Below are 17,626 nucleotides of genomic sequence, written 5' to 3'. Positions count from 1 at the left end.
ACCCAGGGGCCATCAGGCCAGGACAGCATCCCCTCAACTGTGAAGTTAAGAGGAATGTCCCCCAGCCCCCACTGCGGATCTGTTGGTAGGCTCTGTCGCAACACCCTACGCGCATCCACGTGGACTCTTCGTAGAGAGTCCTTTGGAGCGCCCACCGCAAAGGCCAATCGCCCAAATTCGGCCGCAGAAGACAGGACGAGCGGCAACGACACACCGACACGTCTCTTCCCCCGCGACCCCACCGCCACTGCATCTGCACCCTAAGCGGTGCAGCCCCGCCAGAGTCGCGGAGTATAGGAACACTAACCTAACCCCGGATCAGCACGTTTGCACGGGCTTCTCTCAAATCTCCTCATTGATGGCGGAGTTGTAAGCTACGCTCACTTCCCGATGCTGAAAAAACGGCGTCTCTCCAGTTCCTAAAGTCCTACATGACCGCAGGCACCGAAAGATGTTTAGCTCATCCTCTACTAGCTCTCCGAGCTAGTGCCGGAGATGTCAAGTAGCAGTATCCTGCGACAATGTCCGGACATAGCTAACGAATTAATGAGTAACTCACCTACCCCGCGCGTCTTCTCGCCTCAGGCCCTCAATTAGACCGCTGCTAAGACGCGCTAGCTGCGCGCGTGACGAACGCCCCTGCCACACACTATTGGGGCAGACGAAGTGAAAGCGTATGACTGAAGTCTTGCCGTCGAGCCCTTTAGTTTCTCCAGAAAACCCTATCTCTCGGGTCGGTAGATAATTGATGACCAATGGTAGTGTATAAAATTATTTGTATACAAAATAATCTCAGTACGGAGTACTAAAAAAACCGACCTCAAATTCGTGGAATTACATCTATTTGCCAAGTTCTATTGAAATCTGTTACCGGAAAGTGCTTGATCATCCCTAAGCTTGCCACCCTTAGAGGTGGAATATTTTCTACAAATTTTAATGTGACCACTACTACTTTAGAACAAAAAAATTATCATCTAAATCGGTTCACAAGTTATTGCGTCATATATATACAAAAAAAATACGGACGAATTGAGAACCTCCTCCTTTTTTTGAAGTCGGTTAGCAAGTTGAAGATTAGTCTTTATACACTGATTTATAACTTACTAGTTCGTCTACGAGTACGTTTTTTATTTTTATTTATTTGTCATCCTCTCTCTCTCTCCTTTTCGCCTACCTAACACGTCATCAAACCAGTTGCGAACAACTGACTTAAAATTTAAATACTTAACCCTATTAAAGTAACAATACTATTTATTAGATTTAAAAAACAATATTTTTTTCAATCATGGCGCCCAGTGTTATTCAGAACGCCAGACAATGAGACGCCAGGTTTGGGATAGGGAATCGAACCCATTTAGCGGCCACGTACCTAGCTAACCGCTAGGACACCGAGGCCACCACATACAAGCAATTACATAGGCACATTAAATTGTAGACGCCTCACATATACAGGAAAATGCTTTTAAAATACGCCCCTGTAATGGATATTTGATGGTGCTGGCCTTGTATTCTTGATACAAGATTGATGTTTCGCCAAATTGTACACAGGTAAACACATTGCGGTATAGGTCGTTTTAGAAAAGGGTATTATTGTTGGGCATTTCTAGGGTACAAATTTAGAGTTGAAACTCGGACTTTTGTTATAGTTTGTAAAATAATAGTAGTTCCGTATATATTATACTTATTACAAGCTTGGAATATAACTTAGAGACTTAATTAAAACATGCTTATATATTTTTTTATGCAACATTCTATAGAGCAAGCCGTGCACCACCAGGCGATAAGCTACACGCTGTCCAAAGCAATTAAAAAGTACCTAAAGAGCTTTAAATTGCAAAGATTTTAGGGGCACTGCCACTGCACCCGGCACCCTGAGACATAAGATGACAAGTCCCATGTGCCTGTAATTTTGCCGTGAGCATTACTGCTTAGCGGCAGAAATGGTCTATTCTACTAGTCCCTATAAGCTGTCCCCCCTGGTGGGGACAAGTGGATTTTCTTTTCTACTCTTCCCTACCACTACACTACACTACTGGTTGGGATAAGTGGAATTGCAGAAATAGGCAAAGTGGCAGTACTTTTCTGAACGAATTCATTCTCAAGGAGCTCTACTAAATACCGTACGCTTCATATTTCAAATCTAATTAGCTTTAATAAACTACGTAATAGATAATACCTGATATTCATATTAATTTAAAGTCAAGTTGATGTCACTATTGTTATCTTGAAGATAAAATTGTCAAACGTTAATACAAATTTAAATAAATAAATATTTCCTTATACAATCTTTTTACGGTCAATCAGAAAAAAACTTAAAAAAACAATACGAAGCACAAAATATTAAGTTGTAAATTTAAATTTCAAAAATTATATATTTCCAAATTTGTACAACTCGCCTTATCTTGCGGAACTCCAAAGGGAAATAATAAAAAAAGTCATTACTCATCTTTGCCAGAGGTCGATGTATGAAGGCACAGGTTTCGCGGAACAACCCATTAATCTTCGGACACATCTTGGTACTCTTGATAAAATTATGTAGCTTGATATATTTGAAGCTCGTATTAAGTTCCGCAACAGTTACCTGTTAACTGCCTCCGTGGCCGAACGGTTACCATGCCGGACTGCCATGAACAGGTTCCAGGTTCGATTCCCGGGCCGGGAGAAATATTTGTATGGCCTACATTTATTTGTCTCGTGAGTTTGGGTGTAATTTGTAATTGTCTATTTGTGTGTCCATGGCACCCGCGACACAGGGTTTCCCTAGTGCGGGGCTATGTCGAGTGTGTGCGTTATTATTATTAAAAGTCACATCATGAGATGTGACTTTTAATAATAATAGACTACTTATCATCATAAGAGAATACTTATGAAAGTATTCTCTTCTTACGACCACCCAGGTGGCTCCACAGCGCTTTATGCACTCGATGAAGAGTTCAATGTCCATACGTCGTCATCGCAATCGCTGTATATGGCTATATTTATTACAGAGAGACACACAACGAAATATCTCCTAAAATATATTTTTTTTAGAAAACCGAGTGACGGGACGAACAAGACGTGGGCTTGATGTCAAAGTCAAAGTCAAAGACTATTTATTCCATAGGTAAAATAAATTTACACTTGAAAACGTCACATTTAAGCTACTGCTCGTTCACTACGCTGACCTCCCTGAGAAGAAAGAGCAAGAAACTCTAGGGATTGCTGTTTTCAAATAAACTTAAATGCTATGGAATACACTTTGAATCAAATTGTGTGGATTCTGGAACCATGTCGTCTTTCCATACATCTTTATCTAACACGTAGTCTTCAATTTTGTAATATGATTTTTCGATCAAAATATTTTTAATGTAGTTTTTAAACTTAGGAAACGATAAACTTAATATATGCTCCGGAATCTTATTGTAAAAACGTATACAGTTCCCCATAAAAGAGTTGTTTACCTTGGTTAAACGAAATCGTGGTACCATGAGTTTGGATTTAGCTCTAAGGTTAATATTATGGATATCTTCTTTCATAATGAAATTATGTATATTTTTACGGGCATATAAAATATTTGAGTAAATGTACTGTGATGCCACAGTCATGATACCAGTCTCCTTAAGCTTTTCTCTGAGAGAAACCCGAGAGCCTAGACGGTACACAGAACGAATCGCTCGTTTTTGCAATACAAATATGGTTTGAATATCTGCCGCTTTACCCCACATGAGAATCCCGTAGGACATTATACTATGGAAGTAACTAAAGTAAACTAGTCTAGTAGTACCAACATCGGTAAGCTCACGTATTCTGCGGACTGCGTATGCCGCGGAGCTTAATCTGCTGGCCAGGGAAGATATATGTGGAAACCATTGAAGTTTACTATCTAAGGTCACTCCCAAGAAGACTGCTTTATTAACAAAGTCTAACTGTTCTCTGTTTATTTCTATGCTTCGACTAGTCGATTTTACGTTAGGTAATTCAAATTTAACACATTTTGTCTTCTTGGCATTAAGCAATAAATTGTTAGCATTAAACCATTGATTTATAAGTAAATGGACGACGGGTCTAATACAAAAACCACGAAAAAAATGTCCCAAGTCAACCTATTTAAACGTAGTGACATGTAAAGGAATATGAAAAAGGTAAAACGTTGAATTTAAATTGTAATGTCATCGCAGTACTGTCTAATTTTGCTTGCTTCGCTGTCAGTCGAACAAACGAAGACTAAAGCGTGAATGACGCTCTGTATACGATTTTAACGCCCTATAAGTTCGGACACTTTTTAGCGCGGACCCGACGTCCATATAATTGTAAGTCAATGCATTAAACCAATAAACTACCTTAAAGAGGGTATCATTAATATGGTCATAGTTAATGTCATGTCTGTCTGTTTTAAAAATCAAGGATGTGTCATCAGCAAACAACACTATTTCGCAATGGTTCTTAACAAAGAATGGCAGATCATTAATATAAATAAAAAATAAGAAAGGCCCATGGTATGGATGGTAAGTAACACGCCTGTTCATAACAATTTTAGTGCCACTCAGAGCTTTAAAACGCAAAATCGGAGGGGCACTGCTACTGCGCCCGTCACCCTGAGACATTAGATGACAAGTCCCGTGTGCCTATAATTTCACCAGTACCCCTACCCTTCAAAACTGGAACGCAGTAATGCTCATATTACTAATTGGCGGCAGAAATAGGTAAGATGGCAGTACTTCCCTAGACGAACTCTTTCACAAAGAGCTCTATTGCTAGATTCTTTATTTTGTACATATTAGACGTGAAAAATAAAAGGTTTCTTTCTTGTATCCGTAGGTATCGCAGAAATTAACTAAGATACAGTCCTTCAAAATAGTACGTACTTGTTGAAATTTTAATCACGAATCGACTAATGCACTTAATCCAGATGAGAAATATGGGTATATATTTCATAAGTTAACAGATTACGTATGCAATAGACAAGTTTACAACCTAAAGAAAAATCTTTAGGTTGTAAACTTGTCTATTCACTTTGTTATTCACTTGAAGTGACGTGACGAACAAGTTGTGCGCCTGATGGTAAGCTACACGCCTGTCCATAGCAGTTGCAGACCCACTCAGGCCTATAATTTCACCAGCGCCCTTACCTTTCAAAACCGGAACACAGTAATGTGGACATTACTGCTTGGCGGCAGAAATAGGTAAGGTGGCAGTACTACCCTGGACGAACTCTTTCACAAGGAGCTCTACTGCTACTTTAATATCAGCATTAAGCTCGTAGAGCGCTGGTGAAGAGCTCTGGAGGAATTCTGTAGATTGTAATGTAGCTTGCAAACATTTCACATTAGTGAAAGCGTGTGCCGCTGCTGGTACCGCTTGGAATGTAGACCACAGATATTGCTTAGTGAGTTTGGTAGTTCAAGTGAAATTAAATCCGGTTTTATAAAAAATATTTATGGTCTTAAAATATGTATTGTACAAGAGATTTTTAGTAAAATGGTAAACGGTTCAAAAAAATAGGAAGACGATGTGTTCACTGCCGCGATCGGGTAGAGACTGACGATGGAAAGAAACAAAATCATAATTCGAGGTAAAATGGAACATTTTTAAATTTTAAATTTAATCATACTTAGAAGAAGAAAAAACGATACGATACGAATGGAGAGAAGCGATACAAAAAGGTGGGATGACGATGTAAGGAGGTCACACCATCACAAGCTTCATCAATAGGTACTAAAATACAAAAACTTGGATTTACTAAAGATATTTGTCAAATATTCCTGACCTAAAAGGAAATGCCGCCCTGTATCGTACCCGCTTCAAGAGTTCCCATTGTACTGGCAGCATTGACACCTACTGAGCCAACCACGACCCAGAGCGTGGTCGCAGCCCCATGTATCTGAGTCAGCGACTCAACTCTTTAAATAAGTCTCCAGCTTCCGAACCCCAGGACCTCCTGTCTCGACCGTGATCGGTACGAAGTCGTATGTACGCTCTAAGACAGAGTATTTTGCTTTAGTTGCACGGCGTTTCCAACCGCGGAACCCGCCAACGGCGAAGTTCTATGAGAAAGTAAAGATCATGTTCGACGAATACTCCTCCATCGTACTGTATTTATGGCTCTGATTATTAGAAAAAAGAACACTGTTGGGCAACTCCTAGAACTATTCCATGGATCACTATAACTCTGACAAGAAAAATAAGGATATATTTTCTAATAAGAGTTGCTGAGATCAACAAAGATATAGTTCTGACAAACAATGGGAAGTTGCTTTGACTATTTTAGAATTAAGTACGTGATAAAAAGCCGTGACATTTTGCAAACACGTGAACAGAGTCATGTTGGAGGGATGTGAAGGAAAATCGCATGCGCAGATTCGTGCTAGTGTGCACGAACACACCTCAGACGTGAAACCGTCAGTATAACAACAATAAGTATTTTGTAAAAGTGTGATTAATTTCTAATCCTGAAAATGGTATTGTTTTGTGACGCCCGTATCACTCAGCCATCCTCAGAGCCGTCATCATAACCCCTTCATGGACAGTAACGGCGTTTACCGTAAAATTAAATATCAGAATCTGATAGTGCAGGGTACCCCGTTTCGCTATATAAGTAGATCTCAAAAAACCAACTTCGTGCTTTACAGTACAATTTTCATGTATTTTGTGTATAGTTGCCGCCTATTGCTTCTCCATAGACAAATTGATATTTGTACAACGTACTGACAAAATTCAATTATTTAGATTGAATATTTCATATATTGAATCAATTATAATCACTACGGCACGAAGAAGAGTAATGACTTTTTTGTGTGCAGTACTAAGTCATATTTAAATACTGTTCACTACAGTTAATACATACATAATTTTTTTTCACCTCACTACCTTGGAAAGGCTTTCTTTCTTATTAGAAATCTGCGCGCAAAAGCGATTATTCCACGTTAGCATGGAAAAGGTTTTTGAAATTCGAACTTGACGATGAACTGTGGTACACTTAACTTTTCCTTTCAATGAAAAAAAGACATAATGACGCGATTTGTCGTATATTATTTATGTAATAACAATCCGTTGGTATATTTTGTTCTTATTATTGTTGATATTAAATTGACAACGATAACTAGTTTTGTTTATTAAATTATTTTAATTCGTTGAAGAACTAAACTCATTTGCTCAACTGTTTTTCTTTCGTCTACCATTTTCCTCGCTATAGTGAAGTGAAAATTTGTGTTCCGCTCGACAGTAAAATCATTTGAAACCCTCGCTACGCTTAGGATTCTATCTTTCAACTCGCATCGCTCATGGTTCAATCTTAAAGTTCTTTGCTTGTTCAGGTTTCAATACAAGCACTCGCGTTAAACAACAACTTTGTAGTCTTGCATAACAAATAACTATTTATTCTTTAATGTTAATCAATAGAAGCATAGGGAACAACAAAGGCATTTGGCGTCCAAGCGCGTTTTGATGTTATGGCATCAAAACAATATATCTCATATCTTGTGACAAAAAGTCATTTCGATCTCCCTTTTAGATGGCGTAAGTTTCATTAATTTAGAAGGTGGCGCTCCGCCTTTGTTGCATGGATTATAAATGTGCGTTTGAATTTCGGACACGTTACCTCCGTCTGGTAAAGACTTATTTTAATATCAAAAAGTGTCTGAAATGAACGACTTCATCCTCAACATGGAGCATCTAGGAGACCAGTGAGACTGCTGAAGGTGATTGTGTGGATTCATTTCATTCCAGCGAACGTAATAAATGATTAAAAATATGATTAATTTTTTATCAATGTAACTTTTAAATAAGACTGATTTACAATTTATTTCCTTAAAAATAAATAATAATAAAACGAACGCCCCATTAATTTACCAGTTTGGTGAAACAAGTGCGGATAACAGAAGGAAAAAAAAACATTTTTAAATGTTGCTAATTGTTTTAAAATAATAAAAACATCTAAATCTTTTAGGTTAATCATAGGACGAATTAATAATAAGGTATATAAGTGTCATACTATAAATATTAAACAGATATAAGACATCAAAATTTTATTTTCAATTTTTCTCGAATCTCACTTTTAGGTGATACGCCCTTGTTACACCCAATGCTTCTTTTTTCGTAAAAAAATTAAACAAGTACTAATATCATTGACTTACAATTATAGGGACGTCGGGTCCGCGCTAAAAGTGTCCGAACTTATAGGGCGTTAAAATCATATACAGAGCGTCATTCACGCTCTCGTCTTCGTTTGTTCGACTGACAGCGAAGCAAGCAAAATTAGACAGTACTGCGATGACATTATAATTTAAATTCAACGTTTTAGCTTTTTCATATTCCTTGACATGTCACTACGTTTAAATAGGTTGACTTGGGACATTTTTTTCGTGGTTTTTGTATTAGACCCGTCGTGCATTTATTTGTAAGTCATTGACTAATATAGTACTTTTTTAAATTTTTTCACAAATTAAGTAATACCTTAACCTGGAGATGTCTAAGTATATGTCTGCCTGTTTATTATAGAGAGACACAAAGTTGACAATCTCTTGATTTTCTACAAGCCCGGCGACAAAAGTTTACAGTTTCCTGTATATGTCTTACAAATAGACTGAATTATAGTGTAATACTAACTAGTGCTTGTAGTCCAAACGGACTAGCATCCTTAACATCGAAAAGCACTGAAACAGAGAGCATATTTTGGAACAACGTCAACACATTAACCGATAACGGCGCGCCATTAAAGCGCTACTGTTTATTCGCATTACACTATCGATAACAATACAATGTTTAATCACTTCATTTGTGGTGAATTATTGTCTTGCGCCACGTTCCAGGGACTTTTCGGTTTTATATTAAATATAAGTATTACTTCTTTATGGTTCGAAGGAAACTAAGCTCAATTTCACGTGATATTGAGTTAAAATTGATTAATGTGGAAGGTATGATCACTTAACGTTAGCCACAAGATCAGAACGTTTAAGGCTAAACCTGTTATCTGACCTTCTGGAACTTATTATAGATTCTTTTTCCAAAACACAACTATAATAAATTCTTATAATAATTAATACAAAGATCGAACACTTAGAAAATGCCCTCCGATCCGGCTGGATTCGAAACAGTACATTCTAGCAAACCGTGCTAGATGCCATGCCAACTAAGCCACGTGGCCTTAGGAATTTTTCTATATGCTTGTTGCACATCTTTGTTTTTGTGTTTTAACGATTTTTTTGGCACAGAGCTATCTGCGTGATACATGGCTCTCTTAAAGAAATAGATTTCTCACAAATGGCGCTACGGCAATATAATAAGTCGTTAAGAACCAAAATAAATATCTGCAACAAGCACAATTATTTAATTGCACATTTTTATTTGAATCTAATTTTTGTTATTTTTATTTGTCTTTATTAAATTAATTTCATTTGTATTTAACTTCATTTATTTATATTATTTTATTTATTTTATTTGAATATATTTCTTTGCTTATGTCTTCATTTTGTTAATTTAATGTTATGTGTGCGCTTATTAATTTTATAATGTTATGTATGGATGTAATATTTTAAAATAAATGATTTGAATTAGAATTAAATCTAAACATCTGTGTAAAACTACGTTAATGCTTTTGTATATATTAAATAAATTAAATAAAAAGATTATCAGCTCTTCTCTCTGTTAATGTAGGGATCTCGATCACAAAATGAATATTTATTGTACATCCAATTATCCGACTTGAAATTTGGTAAACTATCGCAATCCGATATAATAACAATCACCTTACTCTGATATTGCAACTAGACAGGCTTAGACTACCCAACTCGTTAACTACTTTGCAGTTGTAGAACTATCGTTTTTGGGCTCATTAAATTGGTGTCGATGAGATGTTGACTTACGTATTTTTTATTGGCTAAGATGACAACAACAACACATCTCAGTTTTTTTTAAACCACTTCTTCCTGATGAATTAGGTGGTTTTTAGAAGGGCGCTATTTTACCCGCTCACGCGATGTGCTCCTCTTACCGCAAAATGGCGGTTATTTGTTTGGTTATTTGTTTAAATACAAGTTTTTATGAATAAAAATTATTATTCTGCTTTGCTAAATAAATACCCTCCGTACTACCAACAAAAACATCTCAAATAAAATGCAGTAATACACCGCAAATCCTGCACTTAAAAAGCACTAATGAAATTTTTGGTGTACTTGGATAAATATGATAATATTCCGTTTGAGTGGTTCTAACGTTTACCATGAAATTACTCCTTAAAGTATAGTTTATAAACATTTATATTCAGGGTAAACTTAAAAAACGCTACTTACGATATGTTTTCAATAAATAAACACAGAAATCACCAGCCCAAACAATAACACACACGATTGTCGTGACGTATTTTTGAAATTGTTTATTTTTTTTAAATGACAGACCCAGGCATTAAAAACTTTATGGTTTGCTAGAGTAGTTACCGAAATAGCGATTAGTATTAATTCTTTTACCTGTTATAACTTCGATATCCGATAAATCGGTATAAAATCATCACCGGCACCTCTAAGTGTGGTATGCGTCTACGGCTGCATGTATCGCGTGAGCGGTTAGAAAGCCATCGCGTTATCTTTATTTTGGAAAAAAATTGTAACCGATCATAATAAGTTATCAGGAATCTCGTCATCTTTAGTGACAAGCAAACCTTTAAAAAATAAAATTTGATTGATTATTATTTATGTAAAATCTTATTCTATCGTAGGTATTACTTTATATTTACTTTCCTTGTTTTAATTGAGAATTAAACTTGTGTAAGTAGAGTTTGGACTTTTGGATCTTATAAATGACCAAATCTACGCGCCATAAGTAAGTATGGGAAGGTTGCACGTGTCCATCATGTTCTTTTAGAGAGATATTGGGAGAGTACCTCCATAAGGTCTTTCATGGACCAATGGCTTCTCCTGGCATTTTTAGTCTAGCAATTTCTTGCTCTTGTCTGCACTGGAAGGAGACTACTTGGCCCAAGTAAAGGTACTCGCTGACATATTGCATATCCTCCCCATTAATGCAGATTTTGCGTTTGCGCTATACAATAAATAAATAAATCATGAATATCTCGAGGTGACATATTCTTTCGAATACTATAAATGTTATATTTCGATTCCGATAAAAATATTACCTCCGCAATTATTCGCCTTCTCTTAGCTCACATATGTACTCCTGTGTTCTTGACTAAGGTCCGTGTTCGAGACCACTCCCTGTGCGAGTGTGGTCTGGCAGAAGGTTCCCTCGAGCGCCTGTTTTTTGACTGTAATTGTATTGTCACCTCCCTCCTAAAATCACCCCTCCCGTTAATATCAACTTCCTCCTAACGTTAGTCCCCTCTTCCTTTGTGCATGTGCTGTGTAAATTAAAAAAAAATGTTTCTGTAATAGTCTGTGTAGGTTTTTTGAAGATTCTTCTCTCAGTGAATTCTGTCGAAATTTACCGGTCAGTTTTTGAGTTAAAACGCGTGTGTTACTCAACTTGATATTAGCGAAATCATTGATTATTTCGATGGGGCCATAACATGTAAAAGAAGAAACATTACATTATGTTAAAATTAAAAAAATAACGATCTGCTTCATATGTATTAAAATGACATCGGTCAATGTTATCAAAATGAAGAGTATTTATTTTTCAACGTGTTACTTTTTTATGAAAATCCGTTAATCCGTCATCCGCATGATCCGAACGTTCATTTTGTCTGGCCGATTCCAGCCGCAATCAATAAATATTCGATAAGTTTTGAGGTGCGGTACAGTGATTCAGGTTTTATACAGACGCGTTGACCAATAATTGAGATTAATGACTTTTTTGTTTATAAATTGTTTTTTCTATTTGCCTATCAAACATTCGCTTTATGAATGATGAAAAACATTACAAGGAAACCTGGCTACTGCCCAATACCTTCCACTCTCTTTTAAAATTTATCAATATTTGAGAATATTTAATATAATAGAATAGAATAGAATACGTTTATTTGCCAGAATACAGTAATTACAAAGGTCTTAAGTAAAATTAGGTACATTGTATTCAACCTGCAAGCAGATGTGCAAATATTAATGGGATTCCGTGTTTATTTAGTCTCTATAGTTTCTAATTAATGTAATGAATTTGTAAATTCTAAGTATTCTTTATTACTATAGAAGCAATGTGTCAAAAGCCATTTTGTCTATTTTAATTTAAAAGTATGTCCTTGTAACAATTTAATTTCGTTTGGTAATTTATTGTAAATAATTATACACATGTTGAAGCAGTTATTCTTATAAATTACTTTATGGCAACGAGGTTAGTATAAGAGATTCATAATTTTTGCTCTAGTTTGCCTTTGAATGACTTCACCGCGTGTTTCAAAATATTGAGGATGAGAGTTGACAAATACGCAGATATCCCTAATGTACATGCATGGCAAAGGTAATATGTTCAGCCTTTTGAACAGCGGTTTGCAACTGTCATCGAACCACGCACCGCAAATTGATCAAATACACTTCTTCTGGACTTTAAACGCTCTTTCTAAGATTACTGAGTTGAGCCCATAGTACAAGACCTTAGCTAAGCACGGACGAAACGTAGCCGTGATAGGCCGTCAACGCAGCTTCTCGCGAGACAGTTTGCCTTAGTCTTCGTAAAGCCTAAACAAATCTGTTTAGGTTCATACACATCTGTTCGATGTGTTCCTTTCAGTTAAGGTTCTTGTCGATTGTTAACCCTGTACAGTATCAGTGAAGCTATATATAGTGAAACTATCTTTTTCCGGATCTTTTTTTATGATACATTGCGACGGGACAAGCTAGTCGCGAGCCTGGTGATCAGATACACACCTATCCATAACCGTTACAGTGCCACTCAGAGCTTTAAATCACAAAGATATATGGAGTGGAATTCCTGCAGACTTGTTCCCTGAACGTTATAACTAGGGCATTACCAAGGCGAGAGTGAATAGATATTATTTTGGTGTGCATGCTACATGGCCGACCTCATCGTCATTTTCCATCAGGTGAGATGGAGATCAAACGCGCAATTACATTGTGTATATTAAAAAATCACTACTACCGCGCCCGTCACCCTGAGACATAAGTTTTTTTTATAATATCAAGTGACGGGACGAACAAGTCGTGCGCCTGATGGTAAGCTACACCCCTGTCCATAACAGTTGCAGTGCCACTCAGGAGGCTTAAATCGCAAAGATTTGAGGGGCACTGCCACTGCGCCTGTCACCCTGAGACGTAAGTTGACAAGTCGCATGTGCCTGTAATTTCACCAGCACCCTTACCCTTCAAAACCGGAACACAGTAACGCTAACATTACTGCTTGGCTAGGTATGGTGACAATACTACCCAGGACGACCTCTTTCCAGGAGGAGCTCTACCACAACTAAAAACGACTACTATTAAGTTATCAAGTTCCAAGTGCCTGTAATTTGAAATATAATGTAAATGGTTTTACACGAGCTGTCTGTGGAATTTTTACTTTTTTTTATTTGTGCTCTACACGTACAATTTTTAACGTCTTCAGGCTTTGTTAGGGATGTCTCGCTTCTGCAGTGCGTCGGTGATGTTTGCCGAGGCTCACGTTGAACATTCTTCGCGATCATGCGTAAAAAGACCTACACTGCACTACCAACAGAATCCTCAAAATGATTGCGGGCAGGCGTGGGGGTCCTATTCATAAAATGTTGGATGAAACTACGCATGAAATTCATAATGTCTGTTAATTCGTTCCGTAGCTCAGTTGGGAGAGCGATAACCTCCATTTGGCGAAAAAGTTGCTGGTTCGGGTTCAGACGGATCGAAGGAATTTTGAGTATATATTGTTCGATCTTTGTATTTAATAATAAAAATAAAAAACTAACACGGTGAGTAATTTCACAAAAAATATGTTAATATCATGGTAATAAAAACATTATAGTATTCAATGAAATAAATATTGCAGTAAAATACAATATTTATGAGCAATGTTTATTCCTTCGCTTGAAGAATCCATTAGCGCTATGCAATCTTCCGTCTGGTTGAAAGCCGGACGCGACAAATTATCCATTCGCACAGGCTCTTAGGTGAATCTAATTAAATTAACACTCTCTACAACTGAAAGGAATGTATCTCGTTTATTTTTTCAGGTCGTGATTTCGTATTGTATCATATGTTTGCATATACTTACAAAATGTTTTGTTAGACCGTGTGAAGTATTGTACAATATATATTATAAGATGTATTGTATTGTATTTTATGTGCTGTTGCATATTTTTTCTTTCGTCGATGGTTGTATTTATCAAGTACTTATTTAACTATATTATTTACTTACCTTTAAATGTGTTGTTGGGTTGGTTTATAATTAGTATAAATTAGATTTACACAAGCACACACACACTACTAAATCTAGTTACTTTATTTTTAACCGACTTCAAGAAAAGGCGACTATATGCTTTTTTCCTATGTATGCTATGCAATAACTACGGCATTCGTGAACCGATTTTGATGACTCTTTTTTCTTGGAAAGAGGGTACCTTATTAGGTTCCATTTAAATTTGAAGAAAATATTCCACCTGTAAAGGCAACAAACTAAGGGATGAATTACTTTTGAGGTCGGTTTTTTTAGTACTCTGTACTGAGATTATATTTATTGTTATTAACTAAACCGTTTCATAGTCGACACTAACAGTCGAATATAATGTATGAGAGAGAGAGCCTGGTGAGCTGTAATACAGATCTAGTGCGGACTCTAGTCTCTCACAAATTATATTTAAGATTTGTATTTGTGTCTGAGAAATAAATCATTATCATAGTTTTCGTAAAGAAAAAATATTTCCAATACTAAAATCGCAACTAGTGTCAAAAGAGACGTCGCTATTTCTTTTCTTTTGTAACCACGTACATAATAAACTAGCACTAACACAACATAAGCCATCATAAATCTGCCATGAAAAACGTAAGGGCGCCGATACAAAGGCGTTATTGAGTCGGCAAATCTGCTGAATTACAGCCGATAAAGAGGTATTGTGCACATGTCTTTATGCTCCGAGATATATTTTGTCTTCAATGTTATAATGCTTGAAACATATACTTTACTCTGCAGATATGATGTACGTAGTTCAGTAAATTGGAAAAAGATATGTTACTTTTGGCTGCGCAATTGAGTTTCGAAGACATTTCTCTGAATTTATTATACGCACCGCTGAGCATAAATGAGTGAAACATCTGTCATTGGTTCGATTTTTTTTCTGCTTCGATCTGTCCAGTTATTGTATCGTTATAAACACTGTCCGGTGTATTTTTGCTTAACAGTCAATTTGAAACGTTAAAAATTGCTCTTGTTACGTACCCTGAGGGCCTAGTATGAGCTCTTAGAGCAATCCTAATTAAGCCTATAAGTTGGAGTGCCTGTCAAATTCGTACTATGACTTCATAAAAACAATTCACTGTCCATGCAGCTTACATTCCCCATTCGAAATCCTTTCACCTTTTTTTCATAGTAAAATCCTTGCCTTGCAAATGGCGGTCATGGTTGTCAAAATAAGCAATTAAAACATAGTTACTCTGTGACCAATTTTTTTTTAAAAAGGCGGATTTTATCACAGTTCTCTCTCATCATCTAAGAAATTTCGTTTAATTTTTAATATATTTTTTATTTTCATTATTATGTGTGTTGTCTGTTGGAGCTACATTGCCAATTTTTAATAATTAAATAAGTTTTTTGAATAGTTTAGTTCGAGTTTGCAATCTTTAAAGTAAGTATTGTTGATAAATTTAATAATTGGTATAAATTAGCTAATAATCGTTGTATGAACGTAATTGCAGTTTTAAATTGCATTTTAATCATTTTATTGAACATTTTTCTAAGAGGTAATGGCAGATGAGTATGAACTCTTTAATTTTTTTGAATTAGATGCCAATTTCAATAATAATTTAATTCGGAATCGTCGACGCTGCACATGGGAATTAAATAATCCACTTAATTTAGACGATGACGAGTTCATTAAACAATATCGACTGACCCCAGACATAGCAGCAGGTTCTCTGTATGAAGAGCTTAAGCCATTTTTAACGCAGCCAACAAATGGTCAAATGTGTCGGTAGAGACTAAGGTAAGTATTTACCTAAGGTTCATTTAAGAACTGTTGATATTGGTTTGTTCATTAGAGTAATTTCATTTGTCTGATAGCCCTTTAGGTAAGTTAGTCTTTAGGTTTTAACAGCTTTATCCATTTACGCTCTTGGTTCGTACCAGAGGCCTACGGGCGAGGTACATGGCTTGTGTATAGCACAGTCAACTGTATCAAATGTTCTTACTCAAGTAACAACTGCAATATGCTTCATATATGCGAAATAAGTAGATTAAATTCCCATTGTCGGCCGAAGAACGCAGACGCCATAAATTGCAGTTCGTGTTATTATTTATTAATGCTTAATATTATTTTACTTAAGAAAGTACGAGGAAAATAGTAATTATTTTATAATTTCAGATTTTACAGCAAATTTGGGATACCCGGTGTTATCGGCTCTATAGATGGCACTGACATTGCCATTGTACACCCAAAAGACCATGAGGAAAGGTTTTTTTGTCGTAAAAATGATCACTCGTTGAATGTACAACCAGTGAGTTGAGTTATTTTCAAATTTAACATATACTAATCCAGTCACAGGTTAGGGATAGCAATAAGGTATTGTGAATCAAATGTGACTGTGACATGTTGTGATTATTTTATTCATTACAGATATGTAATGCAGACATGCAAATAATTAGCATTGGCGCGAGACACGGAGGAGCTACTCATGATTCGTTTATTTGGTCCCATCGTTCCCTATGTGCTTACCTAAATAACCTCAGCAGTAATGAAGGTCTAAGGCTTCTAGGTAAGTAATAATTTATTTTATATTACATATTATTTAACAATATTTGATTTCATATTTCAAAATTTACTCTGTTTCAATTTGGCAATGTTATTTTTTTATCATAATATATTTACATGTGATTCTGGATATCCTCTTAGCAAAACCGTAATGACACCAATATTGGATGCACCAGAAGGTTCAGAAGAAGCATTTCATACAGATCGGCACGTGAAGACCCGGAATGTGATCGAGAGAACGATTGGTCTTCTGAAGGCCCGTTTCCGTTGCCTACTCGTACACAGGACACTTAATTATGAGCCACAAGTTGCAGGTTTAATTACAAACGCATGTGCAATATTGCATAACATTTGTAATGAAGCCAATGTTCCTGCTGAAGAACTGCCACGAGAGTAACCAAATAGTGAAGCTGAAATGCAACCTAACATCATTGCGTATCGGGATACAGTTGGTATTGCAAACAGCGACTTGCAAGCAGGCATTGCTACACGAAGTAATCTTGTGCGACGCTTAAGAGAACTCAGGCGTCACCATTAGTAACAGTTGAATTAAAATATCTTTATTATTATTATCTACCATTATTTAATCAATTCAAGCACTCACACCTATAATATTAATAAATGTATGGGCATTTTAGATAAATGTATTATCCTAATTAACATCCGGTGAGATCGTGCCTAAGTGTGTCTATTTTATATAGAAAAATAATGAACAAATATGAATTCAAAGTCTCCACTAAATCAATTAAAGGTCCAAAGTCGCTTTAATAAGGAATAATAATAATACTACGTAAATAAAAAGATTGTATAATT

The 17,626-nt window shown here is 36.2% G+C and overlaps 1 protein-coding gene across 1 annotated transcript; it reads left to right on the top strand.

The window, feature by feature from the left end:
* The first annotated feature begins 7,620 nt into the window (after positions 1–7,620).
* Positions 7,621–17,210, top strand: LOC113236776 (putative nuclease HARBI1). Its single transcript, XM_026472944.1, has 4 exons — positions 7,621–7,661; positions 16,427–16,559; positions 16,679–16,817; positions 16,990–17,210. Exons 1-4 carry the CDS (start codon positions 7,621–7,623, stop codon positions 17,208–17,210), a joined length of 534 nt encoding a protein of 177 aa, XP_026328729.1.
* The last annotated feature ends 416 nt before the right edge of the window (positions 17,211–17,626 follow it).

Source organism: Hyposmocoma kahamanoa, unplaced genomic scaffold (genome assembly GCF_003589595.1).
Source record: "Hyposmocoma kahamanoa isolate Upper Pololo Valley unplaced genomic scaffold, ASM358959v1 92, whole genome shotgun sequence".
NCBI classification, from domain to species: Eukaryota; Metazoa; Arthropoda; class Insecta; order Lepidoptera; family Cosmopterigidae; genus Hyposmocoma; species Hyposmocoma kahamanoa.
The sequence above is the reverse complement of the archived record's forward strand: the minus strand, read 5'-3'. Positions and strand labels throughout refer to the sequence as shown.

What these genes read in the sequence shown, in the direction of transcription:
- LOC113236776 (XM_026472944.1), top strand. Translation starts at nt 7,621, where the DNA reads ATGAACGACTTCATCCTCAACATGGAGCATCTAGGAGACCA. An exon ending in ATGGAGCATCTAGGAGACCA is followed by an intron (nt 7,662 to 16,426) that starts GTGAGACTGCTG and finishes TTATAATTTCAG; the next exon opens with ATTTTACAGCAAATTTGGGA. An exon ending in ACTCGTTGAATGTACAACCA is followed by an intron (nt 16,560 to 16,678) that starts GTGAGTTGAGTT and finishes TATTCATTACAG; the next exon opens with ATATGTAATGCAGACATGCA.